This window comes from Dromaius novaehollandiae, chromosome 3 (genome assembly GCF_036370855.1).
Source record: "Dromaius novaehollandiae isolate bDroNov1 chromosome 3, bDroNov1.hap1, whole genome shotgun sequence".
NCBI lineage: Eukaryota > Metazoa > Chordata > Aves > Casuariiformes > Dromaiidae > Dromaius > Dromaius novaehollandiae.
The window spans coordinates 84,136,245-84,159,277 of NC_088100.1; the positions used below are offsets into that span (position 1 = coordinate 84,136,245).

Below are 23,033 nucleotides of genomic sequence, written 5' to 3' on the forward strand. Positions count from 1 at the left end.
TCTCAAGCAAATATTCACCCTTGCACAGAGACACTAGACTAGCCATAATTCATTGCAAAACCTACATGGCACTTATATAACTACCAGTGATGAGCTATTCCTGCCAGTAATGAGCTATTCTGACCAGTTGTTTCCAAACTGTAACCTGTATATCTTGGGTTGTCAAGTGGAGTTCTCATCCATAGAGAACAGCCTAAGTTATGCCTCCCTGACACAGCCTTTAACATTTGGATCACCTCGCTGTCTTCTGTGAGCAACCTGCACACTTGGTAGTTGTCTGCCAGGTAATCAGTCACTAAAATACATTTATGTCCACAAATTCACATGGACTAGTTCCTCCTTTTCTGCAACACAAAAATGTAGTCCTCATTGACAGAAGTTCGAAAATTCTCAATACAGAAGGCATACAAATAGCTAGCACAATAAAAGAATTTGTGTTTCTTTGTAAACGATTTAATGCAAAAAAGGGAAGGTTTTTCTTAATGTTAAGTAATTAAAATACGTGAGCACTGAAGAACTAGGAAAACTAGCTTCGAGTTTTTGACGTCAAAAGCAAAGAGAAGCAGGGTTGTCTGTCTTTTTGATTCATACCTTTTAAATGCATATGCAAGAGACAGCATATCTTTTAGCCCCCCAAAGTTACGGTTCAGCAATTTTTTTAATCAATCAAAATTATATACAGCAGAAATTAGAAATAATGAAATTTAGGCTTGACTAATTCCAGAGGAAAGCAATCACAATTTTGAGGTTTTTGGCCTAAACTCAAATTACCATACATTAAAAACCACATTTGGGCCTCCCTAAATTGAGAGAGACAACCAAACTATAAAGAAGTCTTGGCCGACTATAAAAATTCTTCCCTTTCAAGCTGTTAGTGTCCAATGGTCTTCACAAGGTCTTCAGACTAAAATTTTAAGCTGGCTAATATCTCAAATTGCTAGAGGAAAACATAAAGCCAAACAGAAATAGAAAACCTTTTCCCCATTTTTTTCAGATGTTCTGCAGGACACTAAAAGGAATAAGTCCATTTTTCTCTCTAAGGAGATAGGTCTCCATTCTGCAAGCTGTTCTGTTTGGACAGATCCATACCAATAAAGTCGGATATATCAGTTTGCAACACCAGGGCCAGAAAGAATAATTCCACGGCCCATTCCTTTTTTTTAAGCTATGATCAAAAAATACTGAGTTCAGACACACAGATCGCCCCCCCCACCGTGTCACAGACCACCCACTCTTCATCAGTAAGGTTTGCATGACAAAGCAAAGAAAGTTTACATGTTTGTTCCAAGAAAAAAAGCGATCTCAAAGACCAATTTTTAAACAATAGTCAAATCCAGGCTAGATATATTCTAATTTAAAAAGGCAAAAGAAAAATTCCAACCCTCTGAGATACACTTTAACACAAACATTTTGAAGTACTTTTCAGTATTAAAATACAATCTATACCTTTCAACATATTGCAGTCAATTTATTTCTCCATTTGCAGCATTTAAATTTCCTATAATCTGTCACAGATATATAGAAAAGATCTGTGATTTTTTTTAATGTATAATAACAACATGACAATCACTTCCCCAATCGGAAAAGTAACTTTGTAGTGGGAAATCTACCCTTTCGAAGAGATCATTTCTCTCTCCAAATGGCATATTTCATTACCAAAGGAATTACGTTGAAACTAGTGCTACTACCTATATTTTAAGGATTTCTATTAGAAAAATACTAATTAATTACTGTTTAATATCATGTAGCACAGGTTAACAAAACTGGACTCTGCAGCCAAGACAGTTGGGAGTCACCAGAAAGAAGTGTTTGCCAATGCTATTCTGCACAAATTCCTGTTCTCAGGAAGTGGTTAGTTTCTTCCCAGTAGGCCGCTCTATAGTCAGTTATGTGACTTGTACATTTAGTTAATTCCCTGGCATCTAAAAAATTTCCACCTTTCATTTGTCATCACTACATTACAAAATACAACCAGAAAAAGAATCTGTTGCTTACTTTCAAGCATTTTCTTGCTCTAAAATACAGTTGTATTAAATAACTCTATTTTTATTCTTATCAAAGAAAAGTCATTTCAGTGGCACACAGACCAAGGACAAATTACAACACAAACATTAATGCAGATGATTAACCATGAACAAGAGTATTTCAAGTTTAAACATTCTCAGATTACAAGAGCATTTAGTAACTTGGTCGGGCTTACTCAGACATCAGAAGGTAGTTAATGTAGGCATAAGTGACAGTACCATGCAAAACTTCAAGTATCTTCTGACTCATCATGAAACAATTTAGGCTCTAACTAGTGATACTATCCAAACAATGACAGCAGCAAAAGCCAGGATTACTGTAGCTGAAAGTTCCACCTAAAGACAGCTCTATTCTCTCATTAGGAAGGGAGGATGTCACAAGAATACGGACAGATCGCCTAAAAAAAAGTATGTCAAGAAGCAAAGAAAAATGCAGCATACAGAAGTGAAGTGGTTTTAAAATGACAAAGCATTTCTTGCCTCTTTTTCTCATTTAATTAATAATCTCTCCCATGTGATGTGTGTGCTGGCTACTGTTGTTTTTCTGTATGTCTGCAGATTGTCAACTTTTCCAGGCTTATCTGTACAATATAGAAATTTTTAAAAAAAGACTTTTTTAAATTTTTTACTTAAAACCATACTATCTGTGTTAGATCTTTTATTATTACCCACAATAAGTAGTATGTATCCTTTAAGGTTAGGAACTCTGAGTAGGTTGTTTAGGAAGGGCTATCTGTTTCTTCGTTACAAATTTCTTCTGTGAATTTCTTCTGTGTTCAGTGTGATGTCAAGAATGGTAATAAAACAAATATACTTGTAAAAATTAAAATGGTTTATAATGAGCTCTCTAGAAGTTTGAATACCAGAAAGTTTTGAAAAATTGGTTATACATTTGGAGAAGAAAAATTATTCCAGAAGATCAAAGACTGACACTTACCCTTTTACCTCAATGAGGCAGTTCCACGTAAGGTTGATATTTAAGTATTTTTGAAACAGAAAAGCAAAACCAAAGATTAAAATGATTTAAGTTTTCTATGAGGATATGCTATTTTTCACTGTATGCAGCTGCTGAAGGGGAAAAAATAACATTCTCAAGCTATCCTATAAATCTGAATACAAATCAGCTTGTTTTAGATTTATTTGTGCACTGGGGGGAGGCATGTTAGATACAAACTGTGAATAATATTTTTTTTGCTATATTTTATAAGGTGAAATCTCAAACTAGCATGACTTGGTGAACAACAAACATCCATAAAAATCTGGCTTCTGTTGCTGCCTCTGTACTAACCAAGCTTACCACATGACTTTGAACACACAACTTCATATATTGGAACGGCTATTTTCCCATCTCACTGTCCTCTAGACATTACAACAAAGTGAAAATGCAAGACATCCTTTAAATGAACACAAGACAAAGTTTAGGAAGAGGCAGCAACCACACACAAGTAAAAGATAAGTACAATCTAAATAATCACATCTTGTTCAAAAGCATCTTTCAGAGGCACTCTAAGCAAAAATTCAGTAATATTGGTTTACAAACATTTTTGATGGAGTGCTTAAGCTCATGAATGACAGACGCAGAACTTCTCATTACATACGGAACATATCATATATATTCTACCTACAAAACTGTTTTAATCATTAGTAAATGTAAGGAAAGAAGCAGACTACAGTGTTATTTTGTGCTGGCATATATAAACATGAAAGCTCAGCAATACAGAAATGCCCACTTGTGTATGGCAAGTAAGTAGCTTTTCCCAACAAAAGACATAAGCTTTAGCAGAATCTAAGATTGTCCAGAATTTCTCATTTGAGTTAGATTTCACATATGTAAATATGGAAAGGAACTTCTGAAACAAATGAAGCACTAATTAAAATGTTGTCATCATTTAAGTCATTTGGACACTGTGGGTAGGGGGAGAAGGCAGAGAAAATGCTGGCCAAAATTTTTTGAATCCACAGTGAGCATCAATACACAAATTTTACTGCTACTCTTCAGTACCTCTGGGCTGCTGTAAAAGTGATAAGAATCAGTCCAAAGCAACTGCTAAACAGCAGCAGAAAAATCCATCGCTGCCTTTCACTATCACCAACAGACAGTTCAGTCACAGAAAACAAGTGACATTATGGCAGCCAGCTGACAATGACAGAAGGAAAAAGGCAAACACCACCAGATTTCTTTTTGTACCTCAAAAGTTCTGAGAGGTGAGTAAAGGACAAGTGGCTAGCAAACAGAGTACGTACATACGAAACTATTCACCTTCCTGTGCTGCAGAAGTTGGAAAAGGTTTCAAATTAGTTCAGCACCTATTGGCCATACCACAAACAGTGCCCTTCAGTATTTTATTTCAGAAATACTAGAGTATCAAGGCATCAGAAATCTTCTGATATTTCAGTCTGCTTGCAGACTTCTTCTGAAAATGTAATCCAGAATAATGTTTAGCAGAGGAATAAACTACTTTGTTTGATACTGTCAAGGCATTACCCTGGAAGGGAAGGAGTTGAAACCAGGAAAAAGTCATGTGTACCAAGGATCAAAGCAATTGTCTTGGCCATTCTGCACCACTAAAAAAACCAAAAAAAACCAAACAAACAAAAAAAACCCCGCACCTCTGTTTATCCTCAGGATTTTACTACAACTAGCTCTAGTCTACTTGTTGAGAGTACCATCCTAATTATTTTTGAGGTGGTGAGGAAGGTGCATCCTTGTTGCAATGCCTATATTGGAGAGACCTTTTTTGTTCTCTTCTCTGCAGCTGAGGAATTCAGTGCAAGGCTAATCCAGAAAACTCATTCTGTTACAATCTAGCAGATACCCACAACAGACAGCACCCAACAAACTGAAAGTAGATTAGAAGAAGGAATCCTCTCCAAGATAAGGAAAACGTATCCATGGCTATAATAATATAACAAAAAAAATAACCACTTTTTTCCCACTCCCTTAGAAGAAATCACTGTTGTTGCAGTGGGAACAGTGGCAAATTAACATCAGCACAGAGACTAGCTGGTTATAAGAGGCCTGAGCGCGACAGTCCAGCCGTTCCAAATTCCAAAGTACGCATAGCATGTGCTACAAAAGTGCCTGTTCAGTAACCTCTCTGGAAGCTATTGACAAAGCTGCATAATCACAAGCCACATTCCTGGGGTCTTTCTGAAGCCTATGTGCATGCATCTGAAGGCCATTGTAACTGGTATTTTTCACTCTAAAAAGAGCAGCAGTGTCTGGTTTAGGGTTGTGGGAGTTTTTTTGTTTGTTTGGGGGGGGGGCTGCGCAGAGTAAGGGGAGAATGTGGAAAAGAGGGCTCTACATAGGCAACTTTACTTAGAGAGCTAAATCAATGCACTTATATAAGATGATATACATGGATATTTATGAGTATCCATGCATACAAGGAAGCTCAGAGAGCTAGAAATCAATATGGAACGCTGAAGATAAGACAGACACTTAAGGTACGTGCTGAGTTTCTGTAGGCTTTTACATACTTTAGACTCCCATTATCGGAGTGCTGTGCAACACCTTGCTTCAGTACCTGATAGCTTGGTGCTGGTATGATGCTGTTCAAGTTTTGTTCTGCCATCTGACATCCATCACTGAGGAAATACAGATTCCTTTAAAGAAGGAATAAAGCCACTATTTTCAAATTTGTCTAAGCTCTCATAAATTTGATGTACTCACTTCTTGTGTTCACACTTAAGCTTAATACAGGTGAGAAAGCGAAGTGTGATAGCAAAATATTGTGAAATTTGCTATAGACTGCAAACAATTTATTATCAAACAAAAAGAATTAGTACATCCTTCAGAACTATTTAATACTCAAAATATTAACATCAGATTGTTAAAGATTTTCTTGACTGCTTCTTAGGAAAATTTTACCAGAAAATAAGCAAACTTCATGATAGAGAGAAGATCATATTTAAGTCCATCTGAACACCATACAGCGATCAAAGATCCTACCTTTTAGGCCAACTTTAGTCAAAAGCTACATATATCCAGTCAGGAATCAGAAGGTAAGAGAAAACCAAGTTTTTCATTGTAAATCTTGACAAAGGTTCTCGAATGCAGCTTATAGCTCTCTTCTTCCACATTTTTCCCATTAAGAGACTAAAACACCTCAGACAGACTGCAAATCAAGTTCATGTCTTGAATTCTTAGTGAGAGCTTAACAATTTCTTCACTTGGGGATGATTAGGTTTTTAGATGCTTCTAAATGGCTTCCACGCACATGCCAATACTCAGAGCGCAGTATTATTTCATTACTATAATCTTTTTGTAGTTACATATCGATCCTTATCTGCCTGAGAAGTTTGTTACAGGCATGAGGCAGTTTGTTAAAGGCATAATATCAAATTTATTGAAATTGTCCTTGTTGTGCTATGACAACAACAAAAACACTCTTTTAATACTGGATATAATTACAGTATTTCTGGAGACTTTATCAAAAGTATACAAATATATCTCGAAAACAAAACAGAGAAGGGCTTTGTTACCGCATTCCTCAGATTTTTAAAAAAGGAAACACTTGTTTGGCTTAAGACTTCAAAGCTAAAGATTAGATCATAGCATGCAATAATATTAAGTAATTCCACTTCTGAGTTTCCTAACTATACAGCAAACACTACACATAATAGGCAATCCACCAAAACTAATTATCAGAATTGAGCAATGTTTTCATTAGTAAACACTGTCTTTCTAAACTGCTCAACTCAATTTTTTCTTTTCCAAATATGAAAACCATCTATCCCAGTCTTTGAATATCCTCCATAAATACCATAGGTGTTAAAGAACTCTTTTCAAAATTCTATTCTGACCACACTGAACATAAGTAGTAATCATGTTTAGTAAAACTGTAACTTGAAATGGCAACAACTTATATATTTCCTAAAAAAAAAAAAAAAACAAAAACAAAAAAAACCACAGCATTCTGTAACAGGCATGCAATGCCTGGATATGATACTGATACAGTAAGTAGTTCTGAAATGTAACTGAAAGATGAATGCAAGACAGATTTCTTAACACATAAGAAATTATATTACAAAGACCATTTTAATCAATTAATTTACATAAAACAGGTTAGTTCTGCAAAGCATTCCAAAGCACAACCTGGAACAAGTTATCTATTTCCACATAAACCTCTTCCTCTCCAGGAAGAAACTGCATCACAGTCAACACTGCAGTGATGTTTTTGAAATAAAGACACTAGATTTTTTTTCAATTTTAGTAAAAACAAAAAAAAAAGAGCATCTTCTTTTGAGATCAAACTGATCTGTTGCTCAAAGTAAAGTGGTTTCTGGGAGGAGAGAGGTAAGAAAGGGACTTTTTTTTTTTTGGCGTCACTTGGGGGATGGGGGCAGTTCTTTGTTTTTTGAACTGTTCTGCCCAACAGTAGGCTGCGCAAAAGCTGCTAATCTTCACTTAGAAGTAGGATTCTGATCTTCCAGTGGGTTTTGCAAACAATACAATGATTACATACAATAAGCATGACACTCCAATGAAGATGTATATTTCCCTGTAAGAAAATATCCGAACATGGACTTGCATACGAAAGGCAACTCATTTGACAAAGAGAAAGCCATAATAAACAAATCACGGCGATGCCTTAAAAATAAAAAAAAAAAGCAGCAAAACTTTAGTTGATAGATACTGCTATGGGCAACATACTTGGGCAACAATATTTGACTAACAGACAACTCACTCTTTCACTTTTTCCTGTTACAAAGGTGCTTTCACCACAGAGTAGATCACAAATTCAGCCATGCCCTGGGATACTGAATTCATCAAGGGCAAACCTTAAAACAGTTCATCAAGAAACTGTAGAACTAGTACAAGGTAGTAAGCTATTGCTAGAGCTTTCATGTTTCTTCATTGTAGCTACAACAGTGTAACATATAAAAATAAAAACAATGAACAAACAAAAAACTCTGAAGCCATTAACACACAATATCATTTTGGTTTTAGCCTGGTAGCATTCTATAGCAATTAATGCTGTACTTGACAAAACCTGTTCTAGAATATTCACACAAGAGTTGATCTGGCATAAGGAGTCATATATTCAAACAAGTACGCCACGTCAACTACATTCAAAACCAGAATGTTTTCTAATGTGCTGCAAAGATTTACAATGGTAACTTTCAACTATTTTTTCAAGTCTAGTGTACCTTCTACTCTTAATATACATGAGTAAAATTGGAAATACTTTGATAATTACTAAGATATACCGAACCCCATTTAAAAAAACATACCACTTGCAAAGTTGATGATTTATAATTTCTGCTCTCCTAAGAGGAGAACAGATGAGATGAGATGGACAAGCTTATGCAAGAAGACTACATACAATCTTTAACTGTACAGTCAAAAATTCTATTACCAGACTCTATATGAAGCAAACAGGAAGATTAGGAATAGATGTAGATGTGTTATATTGTTATTTGCATTTCTTGGTGTCACATTTGCAGTTAAAACTAACATGTTGGGGATAGCTGTGGTCTTTTAGACAGCAATCCTAGGCCTAAGAGGTTTTTTTTGTTTTTTTTGTTTGTTTGTTCTTTTTTTTTTTTTTTGGGGGGGGGGGGTGTCTTCAGCTCATAAAGTCCAAAGACATTTCCAGAAATCATTACTAATCTACAGCAAAACTGTCCAAGACAGACTAGGGTAATAAAGAACCCTGTCTTGCTCCAGGTGGAGAGAAATGAAGAAAACAGTATCTAGACAGGATGACCTCTTTGTAAGGAGACAAGAATGAAGGTGCTATCACTGGAATGGCCACCTAGTAAGAATATCTGGGCTACAACGTGATCTAAAAAGGAGTCAAGCAAAGGACTTACAGTTGAGCACACAAGGAAATAAAGTAGCTTTAGAAAAGGGTAATGAAATATAACACATGACAATACTACTCAGCCATTTCATAGTTAGTAACCTCGAAGCTAAAATCTGTAATCCAAGTAGGCCACAGACTCACCATTAGCAGCATAATGCCCAAGTATGCCACAAAATGCTTTTATCAAGTTATGAATCCTTAAAAAAGAAAAAGCAAAGTCACTTAAAATAGTAAGGTGTCAGTAGCCCAAGGTGAGCACTGAAAGAAAAAAGCAAGTAAGATTAGACTTCACATCAAAATCTGAGATATTTTTAGGCTTAGCAGAGAACCAAATTAGCAGTGAAAGGCAGAGTTGTGATTTAATGATTGAGGGCAACCAATCACAGGAAAAATTCATCCTCCCACTGTAAAGAGTTATGCTGTGACCACATTTAGTTCTTCTTTCAGAAGTTCACAAGACATCATGCAGTCCAAGAAGATAGTTTGAATGTTATTGCTAGACCTGGATTTTTTAACCAATAGAAACAAGACTTTCATCTCTGTTGTCTTCTGTCTTTATCTTGGACTATCAAATTTCTGGAAAGCGACAGTTACAGAAAAACAGTAAATATTTTGTCCACAAACAAGGAGGAGGAGGGAAAAAAAAAGTCTGCAGAGCATTCAGACTCTGGCAATTAGAAGTATGAGCCAAGTCACATCCGTATCCAAAAGAACTATCTAATACCTTGTTTGGTTAGTCATGATAATATTCATTTAAAGGAAAAAAAGGTTTCTAAGGCCCCATATTTGTAAAGATAAGCTAAGACAAAGGAAGAGCCAACTCTAATATATACCTTGACTACAAAGAACATAAAACAACTAAGGTATGAACACCTGCTTTACAGGGGGCACTTAACGGAATGAAAATACTAAAATTTATTGCTGGCACTGTAAATTCTATTTTCAACTATCATATTCTTGATTGTTTAGCAAATAATAAAAATAAGGGGAGCAACTGGATGCAAACCAGGTAAGTTTACATTTCCTCCCCTGAAAACCAGGAGAGAGGAAGGAAAGAGATGAGGAAATGAACAAACAGGGAGAAAAGAAAGCAAAGAAAACCAAAAAATCAGAAAAAAACAATGATCCTTGAGCAATTTCACCTCTAAGGTTATTTCATTCAGCAAGAGAAATGTATCCTGCTCTACTTTTACACAAACCTCATAAAACTTCCAATGTGTGTTCAGCCTTATTTATTGTTCTGGTGCTTAATATACAAAACTACAGAGCAGAAAGCCCACACTGATTCATTACACTGTAGTTCTTAACTCTACTATAAGCTCAGCATAATGAAACAGGTGTTGTCCATTTACCTTCATCTCAACTACTTAACAGACATAATTTATTAGCTGAATACATTATTTATGGGTTACTGAACTCATTCATATGTTGATATCTTACATCCAGTTAATAAAATAGCCTCCTAAAACTTTATTGCATTTTACTATTAACAACTAACTTAACACGAAGTTATGTTGCAAGGAAGAAAGACCTCTAAAATCAACACAACAATCTTAACAGCAGAAATTAACAGGCACTAATCTTTTCATAAACCAGAAGTAAAATCCCACATATCCCTACTCACTGAAGTGAGCACCGTTCAAAATGTTTTATATATAAACATTTTTCCTAGCCAAAACCCTCCAAAAATCCAAACTTATCCAAGAAGTGCTTTATTTAAATATACTTCAAAAGAGGTTCCCATTAGTTTGAAATTCAATGTTTTGAAAAACAGAGAAACTACTCCATTACTTATCTGGAATATCTGCTAAATTCAACTTAATTTAAGTTTATCGTAACATTCAGTTTATTACTTCATACAGTGGTTTCCTAATCCACCTTCAATAGAGCCCTGGCCAAAACCTGAATTCATTCTTCATGTAGCACTCTGAATTTTGGTTAGCCATAATCTATTTCCCTCCATATATAATCAAAGAGACTTTTCAAAGAAATACTGACCCAAAGATAAATTCAGAGTGCTTTTCCTGTAATCCACATCCTTATCACAAGCACTAGCTCATTTCAACTCCTAACACCTTCCAGATAGTCTGTTTGGAAGTTTTAGATCTTCTTACTCCATTTAGATTAACATTTCTTATGAAAAAAGCAAATTTTTAAATGAATTATACAGCAAGGTTATCCACAAAAATCTTATAAAAGTGTGTTCCATTTATTTTGTTTTAGCCTGTCTGAAAGAGAAACAGTTTTGTCAAAAAAAGCACACTTATGCAAACAAAGTAAATCCCTAACATTTCCAAAGGAATAGAGTTTTTTCAACTGAAAAATGCTTGTCAATGGCACTTTAGTCAGGGAACAAGATTCATGCATTGGGAGGGAATTCTTAAAGCTGGTATGTCTGAATCATATGGACCTAATTAGCCACTAACTCAAGTAGTAACTTACATAAGGAATATTAAAAGCACAAACATAAAGCTTCTACCTAGAGAAGAATATTTTCATGCCTCTATATTGTCTGTAGAAGGTGGTCAAGATCTTAATTCAAACTTATTATTGTTCTGTAGATAGTAGCAATTATATCTCATTTGTAAAAACACATTATTCCCTTCTTCTCAGTTAACACAAAGCTGGTCTCCAAATAAAGAGCCCTTTTAATGCAAATAGCCAGACTCAGGTCCAGGAATTTTTTTCTCCAACCATTTCAACGCGGAGCTGGAAGTCAACAGGTTCAGTTAGCTGAAGTTAGAAATCACTAACCTGTAACTAATGCTTCACTGTTTTTACTATTTAGGGATACTAATTATTGGAAAACACTCCATTTACCATGAACTGCAGGCACCAATCCTTTAAGATTCCAAGACACCTTTCCAGACTTTCTAAACATTAGCTTAAACCTTTGTTCCAAAGTTAATTTATTTTCTATACCATGGATTTCCTACACCTAAAATATTCTAAGATATACTCATTAGCTTTCTTGATGCCTATACTGTTTGCAGAGTTACACTAGTTGAAGGTACTGAAAGTTGTGGCATACAAAGCACGGAGAAAGCACAAGTACTTTTACCATTCATGTGATGATCACCAAGCTCCAGACTTACATTTCCCCTGCTAGTATTACCTATAATGCAATAGGCATAGCAATTGATAATTACAATTTTAAAATGTGAGACCTTTCAAACCTCTCAGAGCCAGATTTTTTAAAAGCATATGGGAGAGCAACCATACAGATATGAATCGGGAGGGTTTTTAAACTCCCAAAGATTTGGAATTCTTAGTGATTTAAATGGATTTAAGTAACCTGCTTGCATGAATACTTTGAAAAGACTATCAACTCACGTCACATACCAGTCACCCATGTAATGACAATTATTTGCAACACTTAAGGAAAACAAATCAGATCTGAACCCAAAGTCTAAAAAAGAATTGCATCAACTTTAAAATATCCTATGCCATACAGGGTACTGTGTAACATTTCACTAAAATACAAATAAGCAGCCTATTTAAAGCCAGTAATAGGAATTTAAATACATACTGACTAGACAAAATGTAGAGCACCAAAAGGTGGGGGGAAATCAACATTCTCCCCCACCTCCCAAAAAAAAAAAAAAAAAAAAAAAAAAAAAAAAAAAGATTGTGAAGACTTATTCCTAGTATATTGCTACCAAGCTTGTACAAGTTGATATTTTCAGATGAAAAAAGTCATCTAACAGCCATAAAGAGCTTTCAAATCCCTCATTTAGTGTGTTTTTTTTTTTTAAACCATGGCCATTTAAAAGCTAAATACTCTATTAGGAGTTATTCTTAATACAAAGCATGTTATTTCTCTAAGCTTTTCGATTATACTTTACTGCTTTTATTAAAACACAGGTAGATTAGACCAATTTATAAAAGCTTTCTCCATCAGAAAACAAAATTACAACAGATCAATGTATTTGACAACAATCCCCAAACCCTTAGGCAATTATATATTTTAAAAAAAAAAGTTCCAAAAAGTCTTTCTCAAAAAATTAAATGCAAACCAGTACATATTCTTAATCCACAACTGACGTTTTGAAAAACACAGCGCTTCTCCTCCTCTCATATCTAGTTATCATATTGAATCATAACACAGTACTTTGAAACTGCATGCTGTCATCAACAATAATTATAATGCCTAGCTCATGTATGGCACCTTAAACCAACAGCTCTCAAATATTTTCAAGAGGATTTATATTTATCTTATCTGACAGTGATAAATGCACTAGTCTATGGTGACTTTGCTTTCCTCACCCCCCTAAACTCCCACACTAGTTATTTTATACAATCACTTCATTCCAGTAAGCACTTTCATTAAAAAAGTAAGTCTGTAAGTGCAAAAAGTTTCTTATACAAGTTTCTAAACAACACTAAGCACTTGTTATCAAATCATTAATTTGATGAGGTGAGGGGAAAAGAGAATGGAAAAGCAGAAACATTTAAAGAAAAGGGCAAACATGATACTTCATTTTGAATTTTACAGTTGATTTATCTACAAAACATGATTCAGCCCACGTGTCCCAAAAATCTGCTGTACCTTTTTTAGATTTCCTAAAGTGGGTAGCTGCCTAGTCACTTAAAGTAGAGATAGTAAAGTTTATTTTTAATGAAGTTCAAATTAGTCTCAACATTATAGTTATTTAGCAAAGATCTGCACTTAGCATCACTCCTGACATCATTAGAGTTTAACTGGTATTAGCTGCTAAAATTTAGTAACAAAAACTTTTCATTTCATTAATTTATAAGCTTATAAAGCCACAAAGCTTCTCTCAGTTAATTTCTCTAAAATAAAAATCTTCAAAATGAAAACAATGAAAACAATTAGCAGATTTCTCAGAAAAAGCAACAACTGTTTAAAATAGCTAAATACCTACAATGTTAAAATTACCATGTTGCTCTCAAGCAGGAGTCTACACACGCCTTCAGTGAAAACTTAAGCAGGTGAAGATATGAACCCCTCCAGCCCCAAGAAGTCTTCAACCTTCCTCAAATGGAACACAGAAAGAATACCTTATTTCAACCACAGAGTTCCTTAGTTCTTAGTTCCTCAGAAGCTAAAGTTCCTTAGCAAAACAGAGAGTAGGGGGAAAGGAGTACTGAATTACTTCTATTCATACCATACAATAAGCTAGGAGAAAATTAATAATAGAACTCAATAATATGCCCTACCCAAGGTTCTTTATTTTCCATACCTTACAGGCAATGCGCTTTAAAAAATGACTGGTGCCTAACTCTCAAAAGGAAACAGAGAAGTGGATATCTAATCCCTTAAGACTAGTCTACAAAATGAAATATTAACAGGAATCAAGTTCATCTATTTAATGAAGCGCCTCTCTGGAAAAAAGAAGTAATTTCAAAATCCTACTCTATACGTTCAAAACCAAGTCATATTTTACACTTTCCACTAAACTGATAAGGACCCAACAGACTTCAGAATTGAGCAATTCTGTCATACCAAAGAATCAGGTATTTTAAATTAGCATTGAGGTATACCAGTAGGTTGTGATACCTTTCACTGTCATTGCCTGAGCTAAACTTTCAGAACTCTGGTCATTCTACATGAGACTTCACTTTCCTTTTCTTTTTCTGAATACACATATCTGCCTTTGACCCTACCACTGTGGAAGCGAAAAGGTCCTCTGAAAACGCCTATTCAATATGTAGGAAAATTACAAGACAAATCCCCTAAACCTAATTACTTACACTGATGGAATGCATGGAGAACCATTATAAAGAAAGCATCAAGTCTCAATATTCAAAATAGGAACGATACATGCAAACATTCCTGGCTGACAGCTTGCAGTATGGGCATGTCCTCACTGAAAAGTTAACCCAGGATACCAACTGCTATGTATAAACAGTTTCAGCTGGTCCAATTGGATCAGACTCAGGTACACCCAACCAAAAGTCTTATCCAAGTTATAGCATCTTTACAGATGCTGCAGTCCAACATGTTCTACAATAAATAAAACATGCCTTATGTTGAAGCTGAACACGCAAAAGTATGGAAGACATCAGAGGACTATCAGCTCTCAAGCACTCTAGTAAAGTGGGCTATTTATCAGCCCAAATGAAAGCCCGATATGAATCGCCTAGTCTGGGCTGAAAATACTGCCAAATTTGGGTCAGCTCAGGATAACATTGAGGAAAACATTAACATTTATATTTGTAATTATCTGTAAGGAAAAATATACTTCAACTATGAAACTGCTACCTATTGTCACTTTGTGTAGACACATCTGCAATCTTACCAAAATTTTAGAACTAGTACTCTAGAAAGCTCAAACTCTCAAAGAGATATGAATGCACTTAATTTTTACTATCAGTAGTTCAACTGAAATAAATGTCACCACTGACAGCAATAACTATGCTCCTATGCAGGTTCAGAAGCTTAAACTACATAAGTGTGGAGGTAATGTAAGCAAAATTGTTATTTCTTTCCATAATAATTATAACGAGGCAGGCAGCTTTTGTGCAAGGTCTAGTAAATTATGACAGATGCATAAGGCTGACCTAAAAATGGTAATATTTGTTAAACTACTTACCATTAACAAAACTACGTAAGTACAACTTGTCATGAACATGAAAAAAATAGGTTGGGGTGAGAGTATATTGGAAATGAACAAACATATTAATCAAAAATTAAGCCACAGACATTTAATGGTCAACCTAAAATTCCAGAAAGACAATCTACTATGTTCCCAAACACAGTCGTGAAGGCTCCCTTCACACCAGGATCTGTCCACCTTTTTTGAACAAGTGACTGTCAGACAACAACGACAGCAGTAACTATCCATTCCAGCAAAGAGCTAGAATTATAATAAATATTGCAAGCTATAGGAAATTTCACAGAACTCTCATCTTCGCACCTCAAGTAACAGTTCACAACAAGCAGAACTAAAAATGCCCAAAATACTTATTTTCAAGCTACTGTGGCTGAAAATTCCTATGAATGCACTCAAGATTCTTTTCATGGCTACCCTTGCAGTCACTACCTGGATGATGAAACAGGACTAAGATCCAAGACCAAGCCAACATTATTTTTCAGAGACTTCTGTTAATCAACAACTAGGATCAGGGCCAGGCCCAGAGCAAGTGTGAATTTCCTCCTTTTCCCCGGGAACACGCACATGACCAGCCTCCACCCTCCGAGCAGGGACCGCGCTGTCACACACAAACTGGGCTGTAACCTGCCTCCTCCCCAGCCCTCCCCCCGCTCCTTTCAAACCAGACACACAGCACCGACCAGCCAAAGGGAACACGGCAAAGGGTAGCGGTAGGGTGTGGTTTGACTATTACTTTTTTTTTTGAAAGTAAATCCAGCCTCTCTCAACCATTAGAAACACCCATTTCATTAGGAAGAAATTACCCGCTGTGTTTTTCCGGTACAACATGTGGACTCAGGACTGCGAACCTGCTCCTGATATTTACTTTAAACTCAAGGCTGGCAATCTCCAAGTTTTCAGATACACTGAGCCAAAAAACACTCCGTCCGTCCGTCACGCCCTGGGAAAGCTACCCTGGAGATTTCACCAGCGGCTCAGAGAGCTGCTGAACTAAAACAGGTTGCTTTGTGAGAGGGCTGAACTAAAACAGGTTGCTTTGTGAGAGGTGCCTCCTGCACAAAGCTCAATATTTAAGCAAACAAACAGCAACAACAACAAAAAACACCCCCATGCTTTCAACCTTTTTCTTCTACCGGTTCCCTTTTAGTTGTACTGGATAAACCATAAGATACCCCCCCCCAAAAAAAAAAAAAAAAAAAGGCAAAAAGATTCAGCCCGTTTTGGGGGATGCTGGGGGGGGGGGGGGTACTGCCGCTTGTCGGCCCCAATCGCCACCTCCGGCCCCCGGAGGTTTCCTGCCTCCGACCGCCGGGCCGGGCCGGCGTGTGCATGCGGCAGAGGCGCGGGGGAGGAGGGCAGCACACCGGCCCTTTTCTCTCCCTTCCCCTCTGCGGCCGCTGCAACCTGCCCTCCCGCGCGCCGCTCGGGCCAGGGGAAGGGACCAGAAGCTCCGGCCCGGCCCGGCCCGGCGCGCCGCGCCGAGGAGCGCAGCCCCGCGCCACGCACCGGCTGCCCCCAGCCGTTACGGGCCGCGCGTTAACGGCCCGGGGGGGGCGCGGGCCCCCGGCCGCGTGGGGGAGGGGAGCCGGGCTGACCGCGGGGCGGAGCCGGGCGCGGCCTGGCCCCGGCGCGGTGTCTCACCTCCGGGCGGCCCGGGGGGGGGGTGCCGGAGGGGAGCGGGCCGGGTCGGGCCGGGCCAGGCCGGGGGGCGGCAGGGCCGGGCCGGGGTCGCTTACCTCGGTGGGGGCGCTGATCTCGAACAGGTCCAGCCGGTTCGCGTTCCAGTGGTTGATGATGTCGGCGAGTTTGCGCCGCTCCTCCTCCCGGCTGCTGCCGCCGCCGCCGCCGCCGCCGCCCGACATCCTCGCCGCGCCCGCCGCCGCCGCAGCCGCCGCCGGGAGCCGAGCCGGGGCCGCGGCCGGGCCCTCTCCGCCGAGCCCCGGGCAAGGGGCGGGGGCGGAGCACGGGAGCGGGGGGGTCCCTGAGCGCCGGCTGGAGGAGGGGAGGGGCCGGCTCTCCCCTCGGGGACCGCCGGGTACGGGCGCCGCGGAAACGCCCCGGGATTGTGCCGCCGATAACGATCGGCCGCGGAGGACAGCGAGGAAGAAGAGAAAGAGGGAGGGGGAGGGGAGGAGGAGGAAGGATGCCCCGAAACGACGGCGGCGGCCGGCGCGATGTCTCCTGGCTCGGCAGCGTCTGTCCCCTTTCGCCTGCCCTGAGCTGAGCGGAGCCGCCGCTGCCGCCTTTCTCCGCCCCGGTATCGCCCTCCCCTCGCTCCCTCTCACACACACACACACCGTCCTGTGCGCGCCCCCGCCCGGCCGCCCGCCCTCCCTCGGCGCGCGCGCTCCCGCCGCCCGTCACCTCCCTGCGCCCGGCTGCGGCGCGGCTCCGCGCCCGGGCGGCGGCGGCGGCGGCGGCGGCGGCGCGCCTCGGCACGGCGGCGCACGGTGCCCCCTGCGCTGCCCCCCAGCCCCGCGCCGCGCCGGGTGGGGCGCGGGGCGCCCTGCGGGGGCAGCCGGGCCTGGGGCAGGGCGGAGCGGGGGGGCAGCGCAGGAGGGTGAGAATGCCTCCTCCGGCCGGCGGCGGGGGCGGGGGACACACGCTTGTGCCGCGGAGAGCCGCCGAGCTGCGAGGGGCTTCTGACTCCGAATCTGCGACCAGGAGGCGGAGGCCGGGCCGCCCCGCGGCCGCTGCGTGGGGCCTGTTGGGAATCCGCAGCAACAAAGGGCCGCGGCCGCCACTCCCGCCGCCGCGGGAACAGAGATCCGCCTCGCGGGGGGTTTGTTTCACCTCGCTATAGCCTCTCCGTGTTAGGATGAGTTATAATTTCCCTGTTTTCCAGTATTTGTTGAAAGCCCACCCGCCCCTTTCTGACAGAGGTCAGAACATACGGCTGGGGAACAGGTCGAGGTTTCTTTGAAGCTTTGCCACTAACTCACCATGTGGCCTCGAGCAAGTCACTTAACCTCTCTTTGCCTCAACTTTTCTCTATAAAATGAGGATAATGATACTTTGCTGCCTCACAGGGTGCTGCTGTGTTTAATAATGTTTATTAAATGTTTTTGGAACATTGCATGAAATGAATTGTCTTAAAAGAATGTACTGGTGTAAATTCCCACAGCTTGAGATAAACCTGAGATGGCATTAAAGCATCAGATATGTTTTAATGCTTTTTTAGATATATAATTTATGTGTGGTTTCTCATAAGATGTGTCTGTTGGCTATAGTAGGCATTGCTTGTTGTATTAGATTCTGGAGTCCGGCATAGCTTTGTTTGGGGTTTGGGCTTTGCTTTTTAACCCACCGCAGCAAGTGAAACATCCTTAGTATTTCAGCAGTTGTATTTGTTTTGCATTGGGCATCCTCTGAAACTTGGAAACGCTCCTTGAATGATCATTTTTGAACTCAGTTATCCAAGCATACATGTTTTTAGATTTCTTCAGATGGTAAGAAAGGAGAAATACTGTGTCTTTTTAGTGTACCTGGCAAAGTATTTCAAATCCCTCTTTTGCTGAGGGAGTTCAGATTAGTAGGTTTTGCTGATGAAGTTTTGATTGGCTGGGTTATTTGAAGAAGGCGATTCCTCAGAGGCCTTGTCTACATTAGGCAATTAAATTATTGTTTTTAACCAGCAGTATAGCTTCTGTGCAAGTACCAGCAGTTCTGGTTTCACGGGCGAAGGTTAGTTATACTTTTGCCCTACATCTGTAACTGTGCCATATGAGAGCTTTACAGTTCCAAGGACATAAGAGATCATATTTCTCAGGTCCCAAACTCTGGGAGATGTTGAAAGGCCTTCCAGTAGCCCTAGGAGAATATGGGGGGAAAAACCCAATTTTTATAACTGTAATTATCGTAGTTGTAAAACTATATTTCATTCCTTTAAAGAGTAAAATATAGGGAGAAAAAAAAACCATAACATAACTTGTCTTATATAAAAGGACAAAAAATTCTACTGTTTTTTTTTCTTTCCATATCCACAGAGAGTTTGTCACCAGATAACTTTGGATGTTCTGGCAATACCTGCAAAGATCACAAAACCATGTAAAAACTGTGATGCAATAGTCTGCAACCCAGGCAGAGAGCTGCATGATCTATTGGCAGATGACACTGGAGAATGCTGTGTTGACTTGGACAGTTGAGTCTGTCTGGATATTGGTGAAGCTGGATTGTTCAAGACTCAGGATGAGAAATAGTGGCTGTGTTACTTCAGGGTTAGGAAGGAGACTTTCACATGCAGATTATGTGTACCATTTTGTTATTACAGGCTACATGGATAAAATTGTTTTTTCCTGGGAAAAAGAGGCACTTGCTCTGGGAAAACTGGCTACCCAAAGCAGTTAATTTAGAATTGCTGGCTTATCTGGGTTTTCAAATGGTGAGAAGCACCAGGAGTCAAGCTGTCACTGTGCCAGACACATGTGGTGTATAAAATAATCTATGAATTTATTTATTTCTGTTTTAACTGCAGCTAGTCAGCATTTCTATACTGTAGCTAGACCCCTCTCTGGTGCCAACAAATCCCTCAAACCGAGCAGAATGGGAGCAAACTAATAAAGTTTAGGTGTCATTTCTCTGAAATCCCAAGTCACTAGAATGTATTTCTTTAGTGGCAAGAGTAATGGAAATACTACTGATGGTCGGATACTAGCACTGACCACTCTGCTGATTAACTCTCTTCTGAGCTGCCCAGTGCTGAAACAAGTTTAAAAAAAAACAAACAAACAAACAAACAAAAAAAAAAAAACAGACCTGTTTGTCCTGCAGAGCAAGTTGTTGGCATGAACAGTCAAAACTGCAGCAACTTTAGTATAACGTCAGGGTTTAAGAAAAATCATGATTTAGACAAGAACTTAGCTGTCTGAATGAACTAGCAGCAGAGTATGTGTGTATGAAGATTGCACTGCTGGAGATAAAACATGAGCCCTGATCTCCCTGGAAAAGGTAGTATGGAGAAAGCTAAAGCATGAAATTACAGTGTACCACCTAGTTTACAGTGCAAAATGTGTACTGCTTCACTTTCAATCCTTATTTTTTTCACAGGGCTGTTGCAATGGGAAGTTAAACAGCTGCTGTAAAGCCTAGCAAATGACATGATTCCTGTGAACAGCTGTAAAAAAATTAGAGATTTTTATGAATGGAAAGCATTCAACAAATAAAATACAGAGTTGTGTGTGTGAGCTATCATCAAGTCATCTTCCATTTAAGGCATTGCGCAAGGTTACTTGAAACTATTAAATTAAATTTTCTTCTGTATTCTTTTGGAGATTGTTATCATTTACATAGTAAGAAGGCAGAATCCTATCTGCGGAGTTTCCAGTCCAGTATTCATGTAGGTAGGCCCACTGAAGCCAGTGGTAGAGTTAGATTTAACTCTGATTAATCACATAGTTGATCAGAAATAATAGGGTGAAAGAAGCTTAAGAAGGGGGGAACAAAAGCTGCTTTGCTTGCAAGTGATAATGAAAAAGGGTTTTTTTTACCTTTCCCCTTATTGAACAGTGTCAATGTTCTTTTTTTTTAAGGTGATTAAGATAACTAAGCTACCATAAGCCATTAGCATCATTATTTGCTCAGCACTCGAAGTATAATATGCATTTTACAGAGCAAATAAAATAAATGTCCTTCCCTATAGAGCTTGCAAGCTAAACTTTGTCACAGGCGAGAGCAACAACTAGTAGAGGGGTCCATAAGGAAGAAGCAGGTATATGAAGAAGCTTTTGCATTCTTCTCCATTCCCTCAGACATCAAGAGGTGCAGTGCACATGTGGTCACCTGCCACAAGGGGATTATGCCTATGCAACTGTCATTAATCACATTGGTGTGCATCTATCCCTGGGGAAGCTGATGGTTGTAAGTAATAACTATGTACGGGAGATCTCTTTATTTCTCCTCCTTGGCCTATGCAGTTCATGCTACCAGTTCCCGAAGTTCTCTTGCGTAGGCAAGGTTTGCATGAAAGTAGGGTCGTGCTCTGCTGGTCTCCTGGCTGCTAGCCAATTTCCCATATGGTGGCCAGAATCCAGCATTCATTTTCTGAGGCAGTGTGCTTCTGAAATACAGTGCCACACTGTATAAATCAGCACACTGTTGGAAGTTATAAATTCGTAGGTAAGACTGAAATTATTAAGGTAACCCTTCTCATGGCTTCCCAAGTATGCATACGTCTCTAGAGCAGAAGTATCAGGACTATAATTTTGCATAGCAGAATACAAAAGCTTATATTAGGGCAGCATTAACATTGCAAACCTAGGTCATCAAACTGCAGTCCTTACATAGACAACACACCCACTGAGGTAAATAAATTATCCTGAATAAGAATTGCAGCTTCAGACAGTATAAACACACATGAGTCAGGGAGGGGAAAAAAGTTTTTCATTGCGCCATTATCTCACCTGCGTGAATTGCACACACTGTATACATCAAAGTATCAATTTCACAGCCCAATTGATAAACAAACATGCTGCATATAGGCTACGTAGGCAAATTCATACTCCGTGGAAAATCTTTATTATATGTTTAGATCACGAGCTTTCTTGCTGTGCATGTGTAGGAGTTTATATTTAATAACCTTGACCTCTTTAATAAAATAAAAAATGGGGGGGAGCAGAGGGGAAAACAGGACAAGTGAGACAAGTTATGTAATTTTTTTTCCTGAAATCTAAGTTTTCAATTCAATTATCCTCGTTCTATTTTTAAGGGGAGGGAAGCACAAGACTTAATAATGGCAGGTAATCACATATCTTAATAAATTCATCTTACCTTTGTTTCATATATGGGTGTATTATAAAACTGTCAAATCAATTCCTTAAGGAAGATGCTAAATTTTTATTATATAAAGATGTTTCCAAGTAATTTAGTGGTAAAAGCTTCTTAGGTTAAGGCCTCTCAAGTTATCTTTATACTAGTAAACTGAAAAGTGTGAGGGCCTTTCTCTAGTGCTAAAGCTAACTGGCCTAGGCTAGCCACGTCCATCCTTTTAAATTGTTTTGGCTCTAAAACAGGGTGGCTGCATTCATACTGCCAAAAGAGAGTAGTTGCTGGCATGTGCTGAGTCCCAGCCTGGGCCCAGGAGCTGCTTGAGAGCTAGCTGGCCCACAGCTGGCCCCTTTGAACAGCTGGATGCTGCAGGTGATCATGCAGTGTGTCCAGCTGCCTGAACTGTTTCATTTAGCAGTAGAGAAAGAGGCTCAAAGCTCTGGACAGCTGACTCCAGAGCAGAGTGCTCTTCCCAGGTGGCGCGCTCAGGCTTACCTGGGTTGGCAGATGCAGTGCACACACAGTTGTGGTCCTGTCTTCACTGAAGTAAGCCCTTTGATCGACGTTTGGCAAGGAGGACAAGTGCTTTACTGTCTTAGAGCATGCAAGCATTCACATCAACTTCAGCAAGACATATGTTTGTCTTCAGCTGAACAACCCCTAGAAATGAGAAGCACATTAAAGTCCGTCTCACAGGAGGAGGACCAGTCTCCAGGTCTGCAGTCAGTGTCAACCTACTACTGGAATCCTCCTGGTATCTCCAGATCAATACTGAATGCTTTTCTGGAAAATGGTCTTTACCCAGTTAGAAAATGTTGTTCTCAACACAGAGGTATTTAAGGATTAATTTAACG

At 39.6% G+C, this 23,033-nt stretch overlaps 1 protein-coding gene across 20 annotated transcripts in view; it reads right to left on the bottom strand.

The window, feature by feature from the left end:
- Positions 1 to 17,703, bottom strand: part of AFDN (afadin, adherens junction formation factor) — a 137,625-nt gene extending 119,922 nt beyond the window's left edge. For 11 of the 20 annotated variants that reach the window (XM_064509335.1, XM_064509331.1, XM_064509326.1 and 8 more), the window contains exon 1: positions 17,154 to 17,700. In XM_064509335.1, the coding sequence (XP_064365405.1) occupies positions 17,154 to 17,279 (126 nt within the window). In that variant the 5' untranslated portion in view covers positions 17,280 to 17,700. Of the gene's footprint in view, positions 1 to 17,153 lie in introns of all 20 variants that reach the window. The other 9 variants (XM_064509329.1, XM_064509319.1, XM_064509321.1 and 6 more) reach the window with 3 other exon arrangements.
- Positions 17,704 to 23,033: the final 5,330 nt, after the last annotated feature.